At 38.2% G+C, this 20,644-nt stretch overlaps 1 protein-coding gene across 3 annotated transcripts in view; it reads left to right on the top strand.

Moving 5' to 3' along the window:
• Positions 1-207: 207 nt before the first annotated feature.
• Positions 208-20,644, top strand: part of RPS6KA6 (ribosomal protein S6 kinase A6) — a gene marked incomplete at both ends in the record, with an annotated part of 175,961 nt that continues 155,524 nt past the window's right edge. Inside the window, one exon of one of the 3 annotated variants that reach the window (XM_082610162.1) lies at positions 208-285. In XM_082610162.1, the coding sequence (XP_082466288.1) occupies positions 208-285 (78 nt within the window). Of the gene's footprint in view, positions 295-1,974; positions 2,056-20,644 lie in introns of those variants that run through there. The other 2 variants (XM_082610160.1, XM_082610161.1) reach the window with 2 other exon arrangements.

Below are 20,644 nucleotides of genomic sequence, written 5' to 3'. Positions count from 1 at the left end.
CTCTATGGGGAGCAGCAGCCTGCGGCGGCGGCGACCCCTCGCTCCGAGTCTCTGAGGCACCCCACGGCGAGGGCAGCTGTCGCAGAAGGCAAGGCTGGGGATCCCGGCGGCGGCAGCGGCGGCGGCAGTGGCAGGCAAGCTCCAAAGACGGGATGCGCGGCCGCGCGGGCGGTTGGCAGCTCCTGTTCGAGTGCTCCTGAAGGGGCGATGCTACCGTTCGCTCCTCAAGACGAGCTCTGGGACCAAGAAATGGAGCTGTTCGGCGGCAGCGCAAGCAGCTGCGAGGTTAGTGCGGTGGCCAAGAGGGGCTGGAGCTGCCATCCTCCTCCTCTCAGGACCATTGCCTGGGGCCCGAGAGAGAAGGGGCGTGGGGCTGGCAAGCGAGGTGCCCAGGCCAACCTCCTTGAGGCTGCGGGGCGGCAGATCACGCTCTGCCCAAACCGCGCTTTCTCCTGGGAGCCGGCGGGGACTGGGCGGCGGGCTCTCGAGTTGGGAGTGAGTGCAGCCCGGGCCCGGGGTCGGCCTCGGGCGGAGTGACTGCCTCGTGGGCCACACCAGAGTTGCGACTAAGTTTCTTCACTTTGCGACCTGAAGTGGAACTGGGGGATGCGCCAGGTGCCGCGTCTGGCTCCGCGTGTCCCTCTTTCTACGCTGCGCCAAGTTTGCTAGTTGGGAACATTTTGGGGGACAGCTGCTGACTGCAGCTCTCTATTGAACCCCGGGTGCTTTAGGAACCCAGCGCAACAGAAACACAGCAAGGTGACAAACTCTGGGGAGATTTGCACATAGGGATGAGTGCTCCTGACTTTTCTCATTTCTTTGTGGCTTATTGTGGTTCTTTGTAACAACCTAAGTGGAGGTTAACTGGAGGCGAGGTTTCTTTATCTATATTCAGGTGATGTTCTGCAGTCCCCTTTGTGGTCCCCTGAATTCTACTGCCCTCTTCCTCCCTCCCCTTCTCCCTTGCCCAACTGTTGTCCCCGCCCCATTGGTCAGTAAAAGAACACACAAAGTAAACCCCAGCCCTCATGAGACCAATCTTTGGTAAGACAGCGAGGTTCAACCGAAGTATTTTGGTTCGCCTCTCTTCCCGCTCTTCTTACTTTGAAACTATTCTGGTTGGGCTTTGGTCAGCTGTGCAGTGAGAACTTAGATGTGCACAGGTACTTTGCTTTTATTATTGCTGCTTTGTTGTTTTTGTTGTTCTTGTTATTAAAGCAAGAGGCATTTAAACACAAAAACGAGACTTTGGGGATAGAAAGTCAGATCTTTTTCTGATAACCTAATTGTTGACAGCCTAGTAGTACAGTAGAGACCATCACAATCACAGACCTAAAAATATTGAATGCCAAATTGATTCACAGTAGGATATTTTGATGTAGGACTCGCAAGCCTCCACATCTCTAGGTGCAAATTTGTCTTGAAGTACTTGCTTCATCCTTAAAAATACACGTTGGACTGCTGTCTAACTTGTTCTTTTTTCTTTTCAAATTTCCAACTGAACTGGGTTTAAAGCTACATGCCAGAATAACATTTAACAAGAAATGTAGTGGAAATATGGAAGGAGTCTAAAGTTGAACCCTCTCTACTTATAGGAGATATTTTACTAGTACACTAAGGAATTCCTAAGTACATTTTAATATTCTACATCTCTTAAGAACAGGATAAATGAAGAGGGGTTTATTTCTTCGTGGAATGTTTCATAGTTGCAATAATTTTCTAGAAGACTATTCAAGGGGAGAGGAATTTTGTTTTATTTATGTATGTAATCTATTGACTTGTAGTTCCAGGCATCTGGTTTATAAAAACAGTTAAATGCTTGGATATAAGGTTGGGATGGGGTGGGGGGTGGGCTTTCGCATGCTACTCATTATTTTTGTTAACTTTGAATGTAGAAATGTTTTAAATTGTAATTACTGCATATGGTTTTTTTTATTGTTTGCAGTATGTTTTAGGTATTATAGAGATTTAACAATGGGTCTCTCTACCTCAGCAATTTGGAAAAATACTGGAGTGGAAATTGTTAATCCCTATGAAGTAAAACGAAAGGTGAAGGTAATGTGGTAAAGATAGTATGTCTGCCTTCTTTGTCTAAAACAGTTATGATTGGTTAGATTTAACCCTGCAAGTGACTTAATTAAAAATATTCTTGGTGAAAACTAAATGCTACATCTGAATCTGCTTAGACCTGCTTAGTACTTAGAAGAGGGTTTTGTTGTTGTTGTTGTTGTTATTGATGTTTGTTTATAATGGTATTCTTTTGATAAGAAGAAAACAATTTTACTTCCCAGAATTTATATTTATTTTAATTACATGTTTGTTGATGTTGGCTTTAGAAATGTTAACCTTGAGCATGAGCTTTGCAGCCCTCAATCGTGATAGTTTTTAGGACTAAGGGTGCTTTCATTGTAGAACATATTTTTTTTGAAAATGTGTTGGAGTCCTTAAAGAAAATGTAAGTAAGAATCTGTTAACTTTAATGTCAAAGGAAACTTTAATGTCTATTTCTGTGTGTGTTAAATCTTGGTAAAATTAAAGATTGTATACACTATCATATATTGTGGAGTGTTTTTCAAAATGTTTTACCTGTCTTGTTTCATGGGCAGCTGTTAACCTTTGAATTATCATTCAGAAGTGTGAGAGTTGGTTGTTTAGACTCTTAACATGTTTTTTTCACAGGAAAAGATTATTAAGGATAGTTACATTTTTAGACCAGTGCACAATAGCGAGGTATAGTGATGAAGAGTCTAATCATTGTTTGTAAAGTTGTCCTATGGGAAAATGTGTCAGAGGTTTCAAACAAGAATTAGGTTGGCTCCAGTGAGAGGTGAAGAATGGGCCTGAAAAAGGGAAATATGGACTCTATTGACTCCTGAGAAGAGGGTTCTTGGGAGAGGGGAAATAGGATAAGCAAGAAGCTTTGGTTGTGAGAACTCTTACAGGGACTGTCTCAATTAGGTCTACTGGGAATAGGGACTTCAAAGGATATCAACCCTCAGGCAGCCATATTTTACCTGTTGCCTGGATTCTATCAGGATCAGGGAAGAGGTATAATGATGAAGAGCCTAATCACTGTTTGTAAAATTGTCCTGTGGGAAAATGTTTCAGAGGTTTCAAACAAGAATTAGGAGGTGTGATAGGTATTGATCATTCCTGGACAAGGGTCATTAAGAATAGCCTGTTTTAGTAAAGTGGACTTTTCATGAGGTAGTGCCATGTACATGGTTTGTGCGTTTTGTGTTTTGGTGAGGGAGTGCTTGGTTCCTGATGGAGTTTACTATAGAGTTTTCAAATTGTATATTATATCATATCATCATATTATATTAAATTTTAATTGGTACTTATTTCTTTAGCAATACTGCTTTTGTTTAAGGAAGTTAGCTTTGAAAGTAATACACTTCACTGCTAAAAACAGTTTGGAGCTAAAGCCACAGACTCTAAAAAATTAACTAGGATGTCAAATATATGGCAGATTGGGAAAAACTGCTAGTTTTAATTAACTTCATGAGACCCTGTAGTAATAGGGGAAAGAATATGGGCTTTGGAGGCCAGTTTAATCTGGGTTCCAATATCACCTCCAACGTATACTAGCTGTGTGGCCCAATGCAAGTTACCTAACCTCTCTGAGCCTCAATTTCTTCATCTGTAAATGGGAGAAGAACCATCTTCAAGAGTTGTTATGTAAAAACTGAATACTGGGCTTCCCTGGTGGCGCAGTGGTTGAGAGTCCGCCTGCCGATGCAGGGGACACGGGTTCGTGCCCCGATCCCGGAAGATCCCACATGCCGCAGAGCGGCTGGGCCCGCGAGCCATGGCCGCGGAGCCTGTGTGTCCGGAGCCTGTGCTCCGCAACGGGAGAGGCCACAGCAGTGAGAGGCCCGCGTACAGCAAAAAAAAAAAAAAAAAAAAAAAAAAAACTGAATACTGTACTGTGTTTAATTCACTTGGCAAGGTGCTTTGCACATAGTAGGTCTCCAGTTCCTTCTCTTTCCCCACAGTCATCATCATGCCCCTTGCTGTGCCCCTAAACTCCGAATTATTGTCAACTATATTAAAACCTTGGGATTTAGATAGCCATGGTCATAGCTCCAGCTTTCCCTTTTATGAGCAGTTTTTCTTAAGACCTCCTTCGTAGATCTGATTATTTCATTTAAGTATGGTGAACACATTTGTAATCACAGGATGATTAAGGATGAAATATTAAGTCATATTTAGGACTACTTTGGGGGATAAAGAGAGACAAATAATTTAATTGGTTATAACTGGCCAGTGAGGTGTTTCACTGACATTTATTTTTTCCTATTCTGAACTTTTGTCATGGTAGGAATTGTTTCAATTTGTGAAGTGTTTATTGGGTACAAGGCAGTGCAATACATAGCATTATAATGTGAAGTGTCTAAAGATATACCATCCTGAATCCCATCCCAGCCCCATGGGTTTACATTCACGTGGGCTAGATAGACATGCACAGAAACTGCTATTATACACATCACAAGACCATCAACAATGGGGTGGTTGTGGTGGTGGTTTAGGGATGGATCTAGTAAGGCCTTGTGAAAGAGGTGGAATTCGAGCAGGGCATTGGAGAGTGGATTATATTTTCACAGACAGATTAAAGGAACATATTTCTGGTGGATGGGGACAATATGAGCAAAGGCATGGAGAAGTTCTTGGAGGAAGGAGGAATCTGATATTGCTAGGATATAAGTCTGTGATGTGAGAATGGGGATATAGTGTGAGATGAGGTATTCATCTAAAGGTAGGCAAGGCCCAGATTGTATGGGGCTTTTAAAGCTAGTTTAAGGGTTTTCAGTGTTGTTCTGTAAATGGGAGCCACTGAAGTTTTTTGAGTTCATGAATGACATGACCAGATCTGTGCTGGCAATAACGGATGCAGTGTATGGGATGGATTGGAGTTGGGGAGAGACTGAGGGTAGGGAATATTAATCAGTGGAAGTAGTAGTGAGATTTTTTAAACTAGGACAGAAGGGGTAAAAGGAGAAGACTGATGGGAGATACCCTGAAGACTTAAAATAGTTTGGCAACTGATTAGATGTTGGGGAGTAAGAGAAATTAGGAGTGTTGTGGTAGGACTTAATTCAACATAACAGATATTTAATGCTTGTCTGCCAATAAAAGGGTCTATGCTAGCCACTGGACTAATATAAATAGATATTTGCAGCATAGGGAGATAGAAAGCTAAAATGACCCCCCCCCACACACCATAGTGTCTTGACCAAGAGCAAGCCACTCTAAAGATTTCTGGTTATGCTTGGCATGCTTAAAATCTTTACTACTGGGCCTCCCTGGTGGCGCAGTGGTTGAGAGTCCGCCTGCCGATGCAGGGGATACGGGTTCGTGCCCCGGTCTGGGAGGATCCCATGTGCCGTGGAGCGGCTGGGCCCGTGAGCCATGGCTGCTAAGCCTGTGCGTCCGGAGCCTGTGCTCCGCAACGGGAGAGGCCACAACAGTGAGAGGCCCGCGTACAGCAAAAAAAAAAAAAAAAAAAAAAAAAAAAAAAAAAATCTTTACTACTAACGGTGAATGCACTTACTACTAGCAAAAATGTTTTTCAGTGCTTTTAAAATGGTGCTCAGGCCTGTAATTTTTGCTTTATCAATACTCATCTTAAATAGCAGCCCCCAGTGCAGACGGCTGTGCTGAAAATAGTGACTGGTGCTTCTTTCTAGAATGTGGAAAAGAGAACAGGGACATCTGTATTTCTTATATACTTTCACCAGGTTTATTTGGACTATAAAGGGGGCAGTGGCCAACAGGGCCCTGACCCCTCACCACCACTGGTGCCTTCCCAGTTTCTCCAAGACTGTCTTCCTTTGAACCAGTCTGGTCTGGAAATATTCAGGTCAGTTCCTTCAGAGCAGGGCCTCTATATTTCCCTACCTTGATTATTTCTTTGAAAGGTAATCATTACCTCACCATTCCAAAATAAGGCCTGACTTGGTGCCGTTGCTTTCTCAGGCCATATTGTTGTTTCAGTACCACCTCATCTATAATGAGGTCTCACTCATCTATAATTTTGAGAGGGAAATATAAGATTTTTTCCCTTCTTGTTATTTCTCTCTTGGTGGATGCTGTCATTATCTTTAGCAGCAGTTCTCAGGATCTGGTAAGTACTTCGAATCTTGAGGTCTTACATTTTAGTACTTTGTCAGAATTTGCTGTATAATATTTACACATTTATGTTATTTCTAAAGATTATTTACTGTTCTTCATGATAGTAGTTTTTTTTTTCTTTGTCTATATTGTTTTCTTTTGTTTGATTTTAGGTGGGAAGGGAGTTGAATGGGAGAGAGATTTAGAGCTAAGCTTAAACTGGCTTTTATAGGTAATAGAGATGTTTTCTGAATTGCCCTGGAGGCATTCTATGCAACTGATTTTGCTGCTTGATTTTAACTTGTATCTGTACATTTGAAGTAGGTCCTACTGTGTGTGTGTGTGAGTGAGAGAGAGAGAGAGAGAGGGAGTGTGTTTTGCTTATTCCTTGCTTCGTTTCACAAAGTATTTGAGATAGTTTATAGGAAATAAAATCCAATAAAAATAATTTTGATATTCAGGATACAGGAAAACATAAAGTAGAAGGTATATGGAAAGGATGGAGGATGGAGTTGGAGGGTGAATTAGAACACAGGTAAGCAGGTTCTAGAGGTTTGCTACACATTTAAAATATAGTTGAATTGCAAATTTGGCCTCAGGTTTCCTTGGGCTGGTAGTTCTCAGTTCTGACTATAGATCAGATATACCTGGGAATTAAAAATTTTTTTCCATGCTAGTGCCTAACACAGAGATTCATATTTAACTATCTGTTGGGTGCCTGGGCATCATTTCCCAGATGATTATGATGTATAGCCAAGGATAAAGAAACATAGCTCTAGGCCAAAGTAAAAAGAGAAATAGTCATATAGTTCTCATTATTCAACAGGAGAAAAACATATCAGTTCCTAAGCTAGCGATTAGCTCTAACATAAATTTTCTGTGAATTGTAATGTTTTTCTGTATGTTTTATTCTGTTGTTGTTCTAAGATATGACTGGGGCAAAGGAAGTATTTGAACTGTCTTGTATGCTCTTTCTGTGTAGTTTTGAGGAATTTGCTTTTTCATAAGAGAAAAAAAATATATAGTGTCCCAGCTGATTTTTGATACAGTTTATCCTTATAATTTGGAAGCTAAATAATCTGCATACCTTATTCCTGGCTAAGTAAGGGGATAGTGATTCTGTTGTGAATAAAATATCCTATAACATCTCTAACAAAAATTTCAAATGCGACGCATAATTATTCTTACTATAGGACCTGTCTGTCTCTCCTGTAAAGTGGTTGGGGGCAGACTTTAAGAGGAAATAGTCATTTTAATACCCAATGTAAATTTTTTTACCCAAAAAGACATTGGACTCCATTCCATCTTAAATGTATCTCTTAACTTAAGGGAGAAATAAATGACGTTTATTGAGCATGTATTATCTTTTCAGTTTTATTCACTCTTCAAAACAGTTTGGTGAGAAAAGGTGTATCTTTTTGATACATCTCATCTTTTTGACAGATGAGAAAGACATATAAATCAGTGGAAGGCAGAGCTGGAATTTGAACGTAGATCATTTTAAATTCATGCTTTTTCCTCTATACATTGTTGTCTCCCTCATAAGGACGATATTGAAGATAAGGAGAAGATACAGACAAGTTGTTGACAACCATGTCAGATCAGTAAATCAGAGCTGCTGATTCAATAGCTATTTTTACTCAAAATGAAGGTCAGTAAAATCCAACAAGGTTTTATGTAGACATAGACAAGTATATTCTAAATTTCATATGTAAAAATACAGGACCTCGAATATCTATAACAATTTTGAAAAAGAAGACTAAAGTGCAAGAAATCACTCTATATGGGATGGTAATGCAGTAACAAGTAATTAAGGCAGTGTGGTATTGGAAGAATAGACACATAGATCAATGGAACAGAATAGGGAACCCAGAAATAGATACACACAAATAGGCTCAACTGATTTCTGAGAAAAGTACAGAAGCAGAGTAAAGGTCTTCAGTTTCCTCATATATAAAATGGAAATTAATGTGTTTATCTCTGATTATTTTAAGAAGTAAATAAAATGTTCTTTATGTATAATATTTGACAAGAATAATAAATTTCTTGTTTTCAACCAAATAACTCTAAGATTTAGGTGTCCTAGACAAAGTACTTCTTTTAGCCAGATAAATAACTCAGTGGACAATTTAAACTTATTTCACATTCCCCAAGGTTATATTTTAATGAAATTTCATGGACCTCATATCTCTAAGAAGTTACTACAGTGAGAAGAATTACTGCTAAAGAATGCTATGTGTGTACACATGTCATGTATATATGTGCATTCATCTGTACTACACACAATACATGTATCCTTTGAAAGTAAAATTTCCAAAGCATATGTTGTAGTTCATATGAGACTGGCCAGATGGCCAGTGCCTTAGCATGGGGAACATTTTGGAGCTATTTAGAACCATTAAAGTCATTAGCTCTGATTTCAACCACACAGAGTAAACATATTCCTGCCTGAACAGTAACCAGGGAAGCTGCTTTACTGTCACTGGACCAAAGTTTTAAAATGTTCCACAGATACCTTCTAATGTATACATAATATTGATATGCTTAGCTCAACTCATAGTAACCTATCATTTGCACAACTACCAGTCCTTATAAAAGCATGATGATACTTAGATTGGTTTTAATTGGTTCTAAATATTATTTTGCATGCATTAATTAAGCAAATGATCATTAAATGCCTACCTGTGTAAGTTACTGTGTTAGTTACTAGATAGGATTCATTTGGTTATTGCTCCAGGTTTCTACTGTGATAATTGAAAACCAATTAACTGTATATCCATCTGTTCTTCATAGTCATAAGGAAATGTCTGAAAGGACAGTATATTATGTCACAAAGACCAACAAATTTAGGCTGACAGAAAGCTTTTTAAAATTTTAATTTTTCTGGGGTATTAATGTCTTAATTCCATACTCCTGTGAAATTACTCACAGTTTCACTGATAACCCCTTCCAACTCCTTTGCTTTTTAAAAATATTGATAGTTTTAAAAAATATTAATAGATTTCCTCCTATTCAAATCAGCTATCAAGAGTGGAGCCTCAGTATGTACTGCAATTCTATTTGTCTTATTTTTGCTTTATGTACCTCCACTCCTGGCAGTGGATTATGGCAGTTGAGGAAGATTATTATTTGGGGGCATGTGTCCCTTTTGCTTTTATTTAGTGCTCTTCTACAGTCATTTTTGCTACATGGGAAAGGAAATATATTTTCCTAATGAATTGTCTTTGAATTTGGGTCTCTTAGTTATTGATATAGAAATAATGAAGAGTCTACATGTTGGTTTTCTGAGTTAGCAAGTTACCCTTCAAGTTGCTAGTGATGGTTGTGTTTGATTTTGTATATTTCACCTCCAAGTTTCTGAGGTGTATGCTAAAATATGGCAGAGAACATAAATGGCTATTGTAGCAGTAGTAGTAAAATTTTGAAATTAGGTTTATCCTCATTGTATTCATAATGAGATTATTCAGAAGCTGGGTAGCAAGATAAATAATAGCATATGTGACCAATTTTAACAGATACATGTAAGCAGTCACTGGGAAACATGGGCTTGGCTAGATAACATAGGACTGCCTTAGGCCCTTTTATTTAAACTTTTGGGCTCTGTGTTGCAGAGTTATTATTAAGAGGGCCATGGCATGACTCTTTTTCTAGAAATAACGTCTCTGAAGATACAGAGTGATCCTGAATTAGGGTATTATTTTGAAGACTCATCCCAGTTGAATAAATTTAGTAACTTTAGAGTCATTGTCTGTTTTTAATTCGAGAGAAACAGAAATGTCATCATCATTATTTCAGTTTTTACATTTTTAGATTCTTTGTTTTTAAAAAGCAGTGTACTTGACTCTGTTTGTTTTAAATCCTTGTAACACTTAGTATAGCACAATGAAATACTGAAAATGATTTGACTGAATTATGCCAGTTCCAAAAAGTGAACTAAATATTCATTAGTCTCTTATTAAGGTTAACAACTTCTAAAACTCTAACATACTCTTCTTCCTGCCTTAAGGGAGGTGATTGTCACAAGTTTCTGTCAATAAAGTTATTGGTTTCAAAAAGCATGGAAAATAAGAATCCATTCTGCTGGCCTTTTTGTTTTTTAATTTACAGGGTACAAGGGACATTGGAGTAAAAGTAAATTGAAAATACAGGTTGAGTGGTATGAAATTATGAATATAATCTGGATGAAGCAATATTTGTGTGTACTACAGCAATTATAATCCCATAGAGTAGATAATTTTAGTTTGTTATTTGCTAGGCCAACTTGGTACACTTTTGTGCATTTTTACAAGTAAATTCTTCTAATTACTAAAAAAAATATATATAGTTTAGACCAAGGAGTGGTAAACTTTTTCTGTTAAGAGTCAGATAAATATTTTAGAGTTTGTTTGCCTTTTATAATCTCTATTGCATATGTTTTAAACAATCCTTTAAAAATAAAATAATATAAAAAAATAGCCTATGGGGCCCAGTTTAGACAAATGGCTTTAAAATGTGGTTTGCAAAGTTAAGTTTGTACTAATCTGCTGACAAAATTTAGGGTTAGGAACCTTACTGAAAAAAATATGAACCTTTGAAATAACTTCCATGCAATATATGAATTATCAAGAATTTATCCTTTTTTTGAAAAAAAAATATCTTATGAGTGACCAAAGCTATGTGTTTTTAAAATGATTTTGAAGAAGTTCAATTTCTGTTGGCTCTTAGATTTTAAAATTGAGTCAGAAATGATAAGGAAAATGACTACTGGAAATACTTCATGAAATTAAGTTTCAAAGTTGCTTTTAAATGTTTCAAGTAAGAAAATTAATAAAAACTAAGGAAAACCTATAGCAGTTACTTATTACTGAAGTTATTTTTACATTTAATTCATTCAGATTACAAATTCAGTCATTCCATTCCACAAATATTTTTCCAGGATCGATTATATTCTAGATAATATGCTAGATATTGGGGTTACAAAGAGTCATAAGGCATGGTCCTTTCCTCAGGGAACTTACAGTGTGATAGAGGAATGGAACAGATACCTAAGTAAGACAGTGTTTATAGATAGAAGTCTGTGTGTGGTAAGGTGGAAGGAAAAAAGAGAAGATGTGACACTGAGTCTTGATAAAGGCGAGTTAACATTCAAAAGCACAGATATTTTGGAGATTAATCCTTTGTTAGTTGCTTTGTTTGCAAATATTTTCTCCCATCCTTAGGGTTGTCTTTTTGTCTTATATATGGTTTCCTTTGCTGTGCAAAAGCTTTTAAATTTAATAGGTCCCATTTGTTTATTTTCGTTTTTATTTTCATTACTCTAGGAGGAGGGTCAAAACAGACCTTGCTGCAATTTATGTCAAAGAGTGTTGTGCCTATATTTTCCTCTAAGAGTTTTACAGTGTCTGGCCTTACATTTAGGTCTTTAATCCATTTTGAGTTTATTTTATTTTATTCTTTTTATGATGTTATCTATAGGTTTTTTTAACATCTTTATTGGAGTATAATTGCCTTACAATACTGTGTTAGTTTCTGCTTTATAACAAAGTGAATCAGTTATACATATACATATGTTCCCATATCTCTTCCCTCTTGCGTCTCCATCGCTCCCACCCTCCATATCTCACCCCGCTCGGTGGTCACAAAGCACCAAGCTGATCTCCCTGTGCTATGTGGCTGCTTCCCACTAGCTATCTATTTTATATTTGATAGTGTATATATGTCCATGCCACTCTCTCACTTTTTCACAGCTTACCCTTCCCCCTCCCCATATCCTCAAGTCCATTCTCTAGTAGGACTGTGTTTTTATTCCTTTCTTACCCCTAGGTTCTTCATGACATTTTTTTCTCTTAGATTCCATATATGTGTGTTAGCATACGGTATTTGTCTTTCTCTTTCGGACTTACTTCACTCTGTATGACAGATTCTAGGTCCATCCACCTCACTACAAATAACTCAATTCCGTTTCTTTTTATGGCTGAGTAATATTCCATTGTATAAATGGGCCACATCTTCTTTATCCATTCATCCAATGATGGACACTTAGATTGCTTCCATCTCCTGGCTATTGTAAATAGAGCTGCAATGAACATTTTGGTACATGACTCTTTTTGAATTATGTGCCCCTCCCTCACCCTGGCCTGAGTGAGCCAGAGCCACTGAATCAGCTGCTTCTTTTTTTTTTTTTTTTTTTTTTTTGCAGGCCTCTCACTGTTCTGGCCTCTCCCATTGCGGAGCACAGGCTCTGGATGCACAGGCTCAGTGGCCATGGCTCATGGGCCCAGCCGCTCCGTGGCATGTGGGATCTTCCTAGACCGGGGCACGAACCCACATCCGCTGCATCGGCAGACGGACCCTCAACCACTGTGCCACTAGGGAAGCCCTCAGCTGCTCCTTTAAGCCCGTCCTTTCTGAGCGAAGAACAGACGCCCTCCCATGACCTACACACAGAGGCGGGGCCAAATCCAAAGCTGAGCCCCGGGAGCTGTGCGAACAAAGAAGAGAAAGGGAAATTACTCCCAGTAACCTCAGGAGCAGCAGATTAAATCTCCACAATCAACTTGATGTACCCTGCATCTGTGGAATACCTGAATAGACAATGAAACATCCCAAATTGTGGAGGTGGACTTTGAGAGCAAGATTTATTATTTTTTCCACTTTTCCTCTTTTTGTGGTGTGTATGTGTATGCTTCTTTCTGAGACTTTGTCTATATAGCTTTGCTTTCACCATTTGTCCTAGGATTCTGTCCATCTGTATTTTTGTTTTTGGGTTTTACTTTTTAATTTTTTTTCTTAATAATTATTTTTTTATTTTTTTATTTCAATAAATTTATTTTATTTTATCTTACTTTATTTTATTTCATTTTATCCTTTCTTTCTTCCTTTCTCTCTCTCTTTCTTTCACTAATTCTTTCTTTCTACTTTTTCTCCATTTTATTCTGAGCCGTGTTGATGAAAGGCTCTTGTTGCTGCAGCCAGGAGTCAGTGCTGTGCCTCTGAGGTGGGAGAGCCAACTTCAGGACATTGGTCCACAAGAGACCTCCCAGCTCCATGTAATATCAAAAGGCGAAAATCTCCCAGAGATCATATCAACACCAGCACCCAGCTTCACTCAACGACCAGCAAGCTACAGTGCTGGACACCCTATGCCAAACAACTAGCAAGACAGGAACACAACCCCACCCATTAGCAGAGAGGCTGCCTAAAATCATAATAAGTCCACAGGCACCCCAAAACACACCCACAGACGTGGACCTGCCCACCAGAAAGACAAGATCCAGCCTCATCCACCAGAACACAGGCACTAGTCCCCTACCCCAGGAAGCTTACACAACCCACTGAACCAACTTTAGTCACTGGTGGCAGACACCAAAAACAACGGGAGCTACAAACCTAGAGCCTGCAAAATGGAGACCCCAAACACAGTAAGATAAGCAAAATGAGAAGACAGAAAAACACAAAGCAGATGAAGGAGCAAGATAAAAACCCACCAGACCTAACAAATGAAGAGGAAATAGGCAGTCTACCTGAAAAAGAATTCAGAATAATGATAGTAAAGATGATCCAAAATCTTGGAAATAGAATAGAGAAAATGCAAGAAACATTTAACAAGGACCTAGAAGAACTAAAGAGGAAACAAGGAATGGTGAACAACACAATAAGTGAAATTAAAAATACTCTAGAAGGGATCAGTAGCAGAATAACTGATGCAGAAGAATGGATAAGTGACCTGGAAGATAAAATAGTGGAAATAACTACTGCAGAGCAGAATAAAGAAAAAAAGAATGAAAAGAACAGAGGACAGTCTCAGAGACCTCTGGTACAACATTAAGTGCACCAACATTCGAATTTTAGGGGTCCCAGAAAAAGAAGAGGAAAAGAAAGAGACTGAGAAAATATTGAAAGAGATTATAGTTGAAAACTTCCCTAATATGTTAAAGGAAATAATTAGTGAAGTCCAGGAAGCACAGAGAGTCCCATACAGGATAAATCCAAGGATAAACATGCCAAGACACATATTAATCAAACTGTCAAAAAACTAAATACAAAGAAAACATAAGAGCAGCAAGGGAAAAACAACAAATAACACACAAGGGAATCCCCATAAGGTTAACAGCTGATCTTTCAGCAGAAACTCTGCAAGCCAGAAGGGACTGGCAGGACATATTTAAAGTGATGAAGGAGCAAAACCTACAACCAAGATTACTCTACCCAGCAAGGATCTCATTCAGATTTGATGGAGAAATTAAAACCTTTACAGAAAAGCAAAAGCTGAGAGAGTTCAGCACCACCAAACCAGCTTTACAACAAATGGTAAAGGAACTTCTCTAGGCAAGAAACCCAAGAGAAGGAAAATACCTACAATAATAAATCCAAAACAATTAAAAAAATGGGAATAGGAACATTTTGAGTTTATTTTTGTGTATGGTGTTAGGGAGTGTTCTAATTTCATTCTACATTTAGCTGTCCAGTTTTCTCAACACCACCTAATAAAGAGACTGTCTTTTCTCCATTGTATTGGGTTGGCCAACAGTTTTCAGTTTTTTCTGTAAGATGGCTCTAGTAGTGCTTAGTTGTCGTTAACTTCATTCGAAACAGTTTTATTAGATTGTATTGTGACAGCTGTCATAGCGTGCATTTAAAAAACATCAAAATTGGTGAATTTTTGTGTAGCCATTTTAATATTGAAGATTAAAGGAAAACAACATTTTCGGTGTATTATGCTTTATTATTTCAAGAAAGGTAAAATTGCAACTGAAATGCAAAAACAGATTTTTGCTGTGATTGATCAAACATGTCAAAATTGGTTTGCAAAGTTTTGTGCTGGAGATTTCTTGCTGGACGATGCTCCACAGTCTGGTAGACCAGTTGAAGTTGATAGCGATCAAATTGAGACATTAATTGAGAACAATCAACGTTATACCACGCAGGAGATATCCGACATACTCAAAATATCCAAATCAAGTGCTGAAAATCATTCGCACCAGCTTGGTTATGTGAATCACTTTGACGTTTGCATTCCACATATGTTAAGCAAAAAAAACCTTCTTGACCGTATTTCCACATGTGATTCTCTACTGAAATGTAACAAAAATGTTCTGTTTTTAAATTGTGATGGGCCATGGAAAGTTGATACTGTACAATAATGTGGAATGGAAGAGATTGTGGGGCAAGTGAAATGCACCACCACCAACCACACTAAAGGCCAGTCTTCATCCAAAGAAGGTGATGTGTGTATGTTGGGATTGGAAGGGAGTCTTCTATTATGAGCTCCTTCTGGAAAACCAAATCATTAATTGCAACAAATGCTGCTCCCAATTAGACCAACTGAAACCAACACTCGACCAAAAATGTCCAGAATTAGTCAACAGAAAATGCGTAAACTTCCATTAGAATAACGCAAGACTGCATGTTTCTTTGATGACCAGGCAAAATCTGTTACAGCTTGGCTGGGAAGTTCTGATTCATCTGTCATATTCATCAGACATTGCACCTTCAGATTTCCATTTATTTCAGTCTTTACAAAATCCTCTTAATGGAAAAAATTTCAATTCCTTGGAAGACTGTAAAAGGCACCTGGAAGAGTTCTTTGCTCAAAAAGATAAAAAAGTTTTGAGAAGATGGAATTATGAAATTGCCTGAAAAATGGTAGAAGGTAGTGGAGGAAAATGGTGAATATGTTGTTCAATAAAGTTCTTGGTGAAAATGAAAAATGTGTCTTTTATTTTTCCTTTAAAACTGAAGGAACTTTTTGGCCAGCCCAATATATTTTTGCCTCCTTTGTCATAGATAAGGGGACCATAGGTGTGTGAATTTATCTCTGGGCTTTCTATCATGTTCCATTGATCTATATTTCTGTTTGTGTGACAGTACTATGCTGTCTTGATTACTGTAGGTTTGTAGTATACTCTGAAGTCAGGGAGCCTGATTCCTCCTGCTCCATTTTTCTTCCTCAAGATTGCTTTGGCTATTCGGGGTATTTTGTGTTTCCATACAAATGGTAATTTTTTTCTAGTTCTGTGAAAAATGCCATTGGTAATTTTATAGGGATTGCCTTGAATCTCCAAAATATACAAGCAGCTCATGCAGCTCAATAACAAAAAAACAACTCAATCAAAAAATGGGTAGAAGACCCAAATAGACATTTCTCCAAAGAAGACATATAGATGGCCAACAAACATATGAAAACCTGCTCAACATCACTAATGATTAGAGAAATTCCAATAAAAACTACAGTGAGGTATTACCTCACACTGGTCAGAATGGCCATCATCAAAATCTGCAAACAGTAAATGCTGGAGAGGGTGTGGAGAAAAGAGAACCCTCTTAAACTGTTTGTGGGAATGTAAATTGATACAGCCACTATGGAAAACAGTATGGAGGTTCCTTAAAATACTAAAAATAAAACTACTGTATGACTCAGTAATCCCACTACTGGGCATATACCCTGAGAAAATCATAATTCAAAAAGAGTCATGTACCCCAATGTTCCTTGCAGCTCTATTTTCAATAGCCAGGACATGGAAGCAACCTAAGTGTCCATTGACAGATGAATGAATAAAGAAGATGTGGTGCATATATACAATGGAATATTACTCAGCCATAAAAAGAAACGAAATTGAGTTATTTGTAGTGAGGTGGATGGACCTAGGGACTGTCATACAGAGTGAAGTAAGTCAGAAAGAGAAAAACAAATACTGTATGCTAACACATATATATGGAATCTAAAAAAAAAGTGATTCTGAAGAACCTAGGGGCAGGACAGGAATAAAGACAGATGTAGAGAATGGACTTGAGGACACGGGGAGGGGGAAGGGTAAGCTGGGATGAAGTGAGCGAATGACATGGACATATATACACTACCAAATGTAAAATAGATAGCTAGTGAGAAGCAGCCACATAGCACAGGGAGATCAGCTGGGTTCTTTTTGTCCACCTAGAGGGATGGGATAAGGAGTGTGGGAGGGAGATGCAAGAGGGAGGAAATATGGAGATATATGTATATGTATAGCTGATTCACTTTGTTATACAGCAGAAACTAACACACCATTGTAAAGCAATTATACTCTAATAAAGATGTTAAAGAAAAAAAAAAGACACATGCACCCCAATGTTCATAGCAACACTATTTACAATAGCCAGGATATGGAAGCAACCTAAATGTCCATCAACAGGGGAATGGATAAATAATATGTGGTACATATATGCAATGGAATATTACTCAACCATTAAAAGGAACGAAATTGGGTCATTTGTAGACATGTGGATGGACCTAGAGACTGTCATACAGAGTGAAGTAAGTCAGAAAGAAAAAACAAAAAAAACAATTATTGTATATTAACACATATATGTGGAATCTAGACTCAGGTAAAGATGACCTTATTTGCCAGGCAGAAATAGGGACACAGAGGATAAATGCATGGATAGCAAGGGGGAAAGGGATGGAGTGAGAAGAATTGGAATATTGGGATTGACACATATACACTATTGGTACTATATATAAAATAGACAACTGATGGGAACATACTGTATAGCACAGGGAACTCTACTTAATGAACTGTGGTGTCCTAAATGGGAGGGAAATCTAGAAAGGAGGGGATATATGTATATCTATGGCTGATTCATTTTGCTGTGCAGTAGAAATTAACACAACATTGTAAAGCAACTATACTCCAATAAAAATTAATTTAAAAAAACGTTATTGTCAACAATATGCAAGAAAAAAACACAGGTAACCTGAAATGGTAAATACTTCAATGATCCTTCATATTTAAATTTGGACTCTGTTTTTATGCTTTGATTTGAACATGGATGTGTTTTATCAGCTAATTTACTTTATAGCAGAGTCTCATATTTGTTTTTAAATACCTGACTAACAGAATAGCTCAGAGGCGGTTCTCTCTTTCCCAACCCGAGACTCTCTTTTAAAAAGATAACTTTTTCAGGGGAATTCCTGTGCTGTCCAGTGTGTGACCACCTAGAGTGGTGGGATAGGGAGGGTGGGAGGGAGGGAGATGCAAGAGGGGAGAGATATGGGAACATATGTATATGTATAACTGATTCACTTTGTTATAAAACAGAAACTAACACACCATTGTAAAGTAATTATACTCCAATAAAGATGTTAAAAAAATAGAGTCTGCTCTTGTGGTATAGACATATATACACTACCAAATGTGAAATAGATAGCTAGTGGGAAGCAGCCACATAGCACAGGGAGATCAGCTCGGTGTTTTGTGACCACCTAGAGGGGTGGGATAGGGAGGGTTGGAGGGAGACACAAGAGGGAGGGAATATGGCGATATATGTATACTTATAGCTGATTCACTTTCTTGTACAGTAGAAACTAACACACCATTGTAAAGCAATTATACTCCAATAAAGATGTTAAAATAAATAAATAAATAAATAAAAAGACTCCACTCTTTCTATCCCTGGTCGGGGAACTAAGGTCTCACAAGCCATGTGTTGCAGGCAAAAAACTTCCCCCAAATAATAACTCTTTCAGATTGATTTGAAACACAGTTGCCCTTTCTTAAATCTTCCCTGAAGCAGTGACAGTGGTTAGTTGGGTATGTTTGAAAGGACTAACCTATTGGGGTAAAAACAATAGGAATATTGTATAATTAGAAAGCCATAAAGATCAAAGCAAATCATTTTAATGAATATTGCAAGTGCTATCAAATTATCTATAAGTAGTCTGTTGACTGTAGAATTCAATCTAAAAGATTAAAAATATAAAAAGTCTACTGGGGAAATGGCCATAATTATTAATAAACCTTTGAAAATATTTAGTAGTTTAAAACTCAGGATGCAAATTAAACCTTCTATGTGGAAAGCAAAACAAAACTACTTATTTTTGGAAATGCCCAACTAAAAGACTGTTAGTGAAATTGATAAAGTGTGTTATGGTAAAAATATACAAAGATACTTTTCACTTCTCTCCAATTTGTGATTCTTAAAGTAAGGCATCTATGCATGAATGTATGTGCCTTTATGGGTTGATTTGGAAGATTGTTTTCAAGTTGACCAAAAATGATTCTATCATTATTTAAGAGTAATGTTCCCACGATAGTATGTCGAAATTAAATCTATTAAATCAGTAGCATATGATGATGTAGCAGTAATTTTTGACTCACAGATATATTATTTTGCACACAGGTAGCATTATGCACCTTTGGTGAATTATTAACTAAAATGTTTCATATACTTTTTTCCTGTATTTTCTTTTTGGCAGGAAAACATTCACACATCAGGTATTTATTGAACACATGTCAGACACTGTGCCAACTGCTTTAAGAACATTATATTAATCCTGAAAACCAAATGGGGATTATCATGATAATATGTTTTGTTGTTGCACAGTGAGGTAAATGTGGGTGTTTGGAAGCTGGATCTGACATTTCCAGGTAACCTCAGGATTCTCTTGGAACAAATGTTCCTAAGGAACTGTTGGGCATTTGGTCTAGTTCTGTTGACCAAACAGGGAAAGGGAACTGTGGATTTGAGTAGATGGACACAATATGCTAGGGGAATAGATGAATTCTAAACAAGACATGGTGGGGTGATACCAGTAAGGTTGGAGGTAGCTAAGGTAAGGGGATCTCAGTATTCAGTGAGTAGCCTGGGGCACTGATGATATATCCAACAGTCTGTTTGATTTCCTGCAGTGGCTAGACTTTGGGAAATGTGGACTAAGGGATTATTTTCCCAGGCGTAAGGGGTCTGTATGGATATTAAGAGAGACATTATAACAACATAACTCTAGTGAAAGAACGATCCCAAGAAAAGTCAGCCATTTTAATATAAAGGGGAGTAAGGGTGGCTCATTGGCCTTGGTTATTGAAAGAATCCCAAGCTGAACAGATTAATCAGATGGCCAAGAATTGGGGCCAGAGGCTTATTCCCATCAGAGTTAAAGCAAGATCTATGGTTTTCATAGAATTACCACCAACAGAGGATGCCCACTGTATGTAGTAGGGCACAGAACATTAAGAAACCTGTAGCCACAAGGAAGAGTCCCAAAAGTTCAGTTCTATAGTCCTTCAAAACTAGGGGACCAAAGGGCCAGGGTCACTTTTTCTGAACTGTCATTCTAGGTGTAAACCCATTCATGAAAATTTTCACTCTTTGAAAATGTGTCTAATATAAGAAGGAGTATAAGGAGAGTTGTAGGTTGATGCATCACCAGATATTACATAATGAAGGAGATATCACAACTCTATGGTGACCACAATTAGAACAAGGGTAATGAGAGAAATTTCATTGCTGGGGATCATGGAGAGTACTGGCCTGGTCCAGAGTCTTGGAAGAGCCATCTATATCAGGTGTCATCTGTTTCACTTCTGGGTCCATTTCAGCTTTAGGTCTCCAACTGTTTCAGAGGCCCACTCAGGAGGAAACACCTTTTTAAAATGTGAAAATTTAATCCAAGATAAAATGTGAAAAATTAATCCAAGAAGCAGTGCTTTTTTTGTGTGTGTGTGGTAGGCGGGCCTCTCACTGTTGTGGCCTCTCCCATTGCAGAGCACAGGCTCTGGACGCGCAGGCTCAG

Source organism: Mesoplodon mirus (genome assembly GCF_964341445.2).
Source record: "Mesoplodon mirus genome assembly, chromosome: X".
Taxonomy (NCBI): Eukaryota; Metazoa; Chordata; class Mammalia; order Artiodactyla; family Ziphiidae; genus Mesoplodon; species Mesoplodon mirus.
This window is presented reverse-complemented; position numbering and strand designations above follow the sequence as displayed.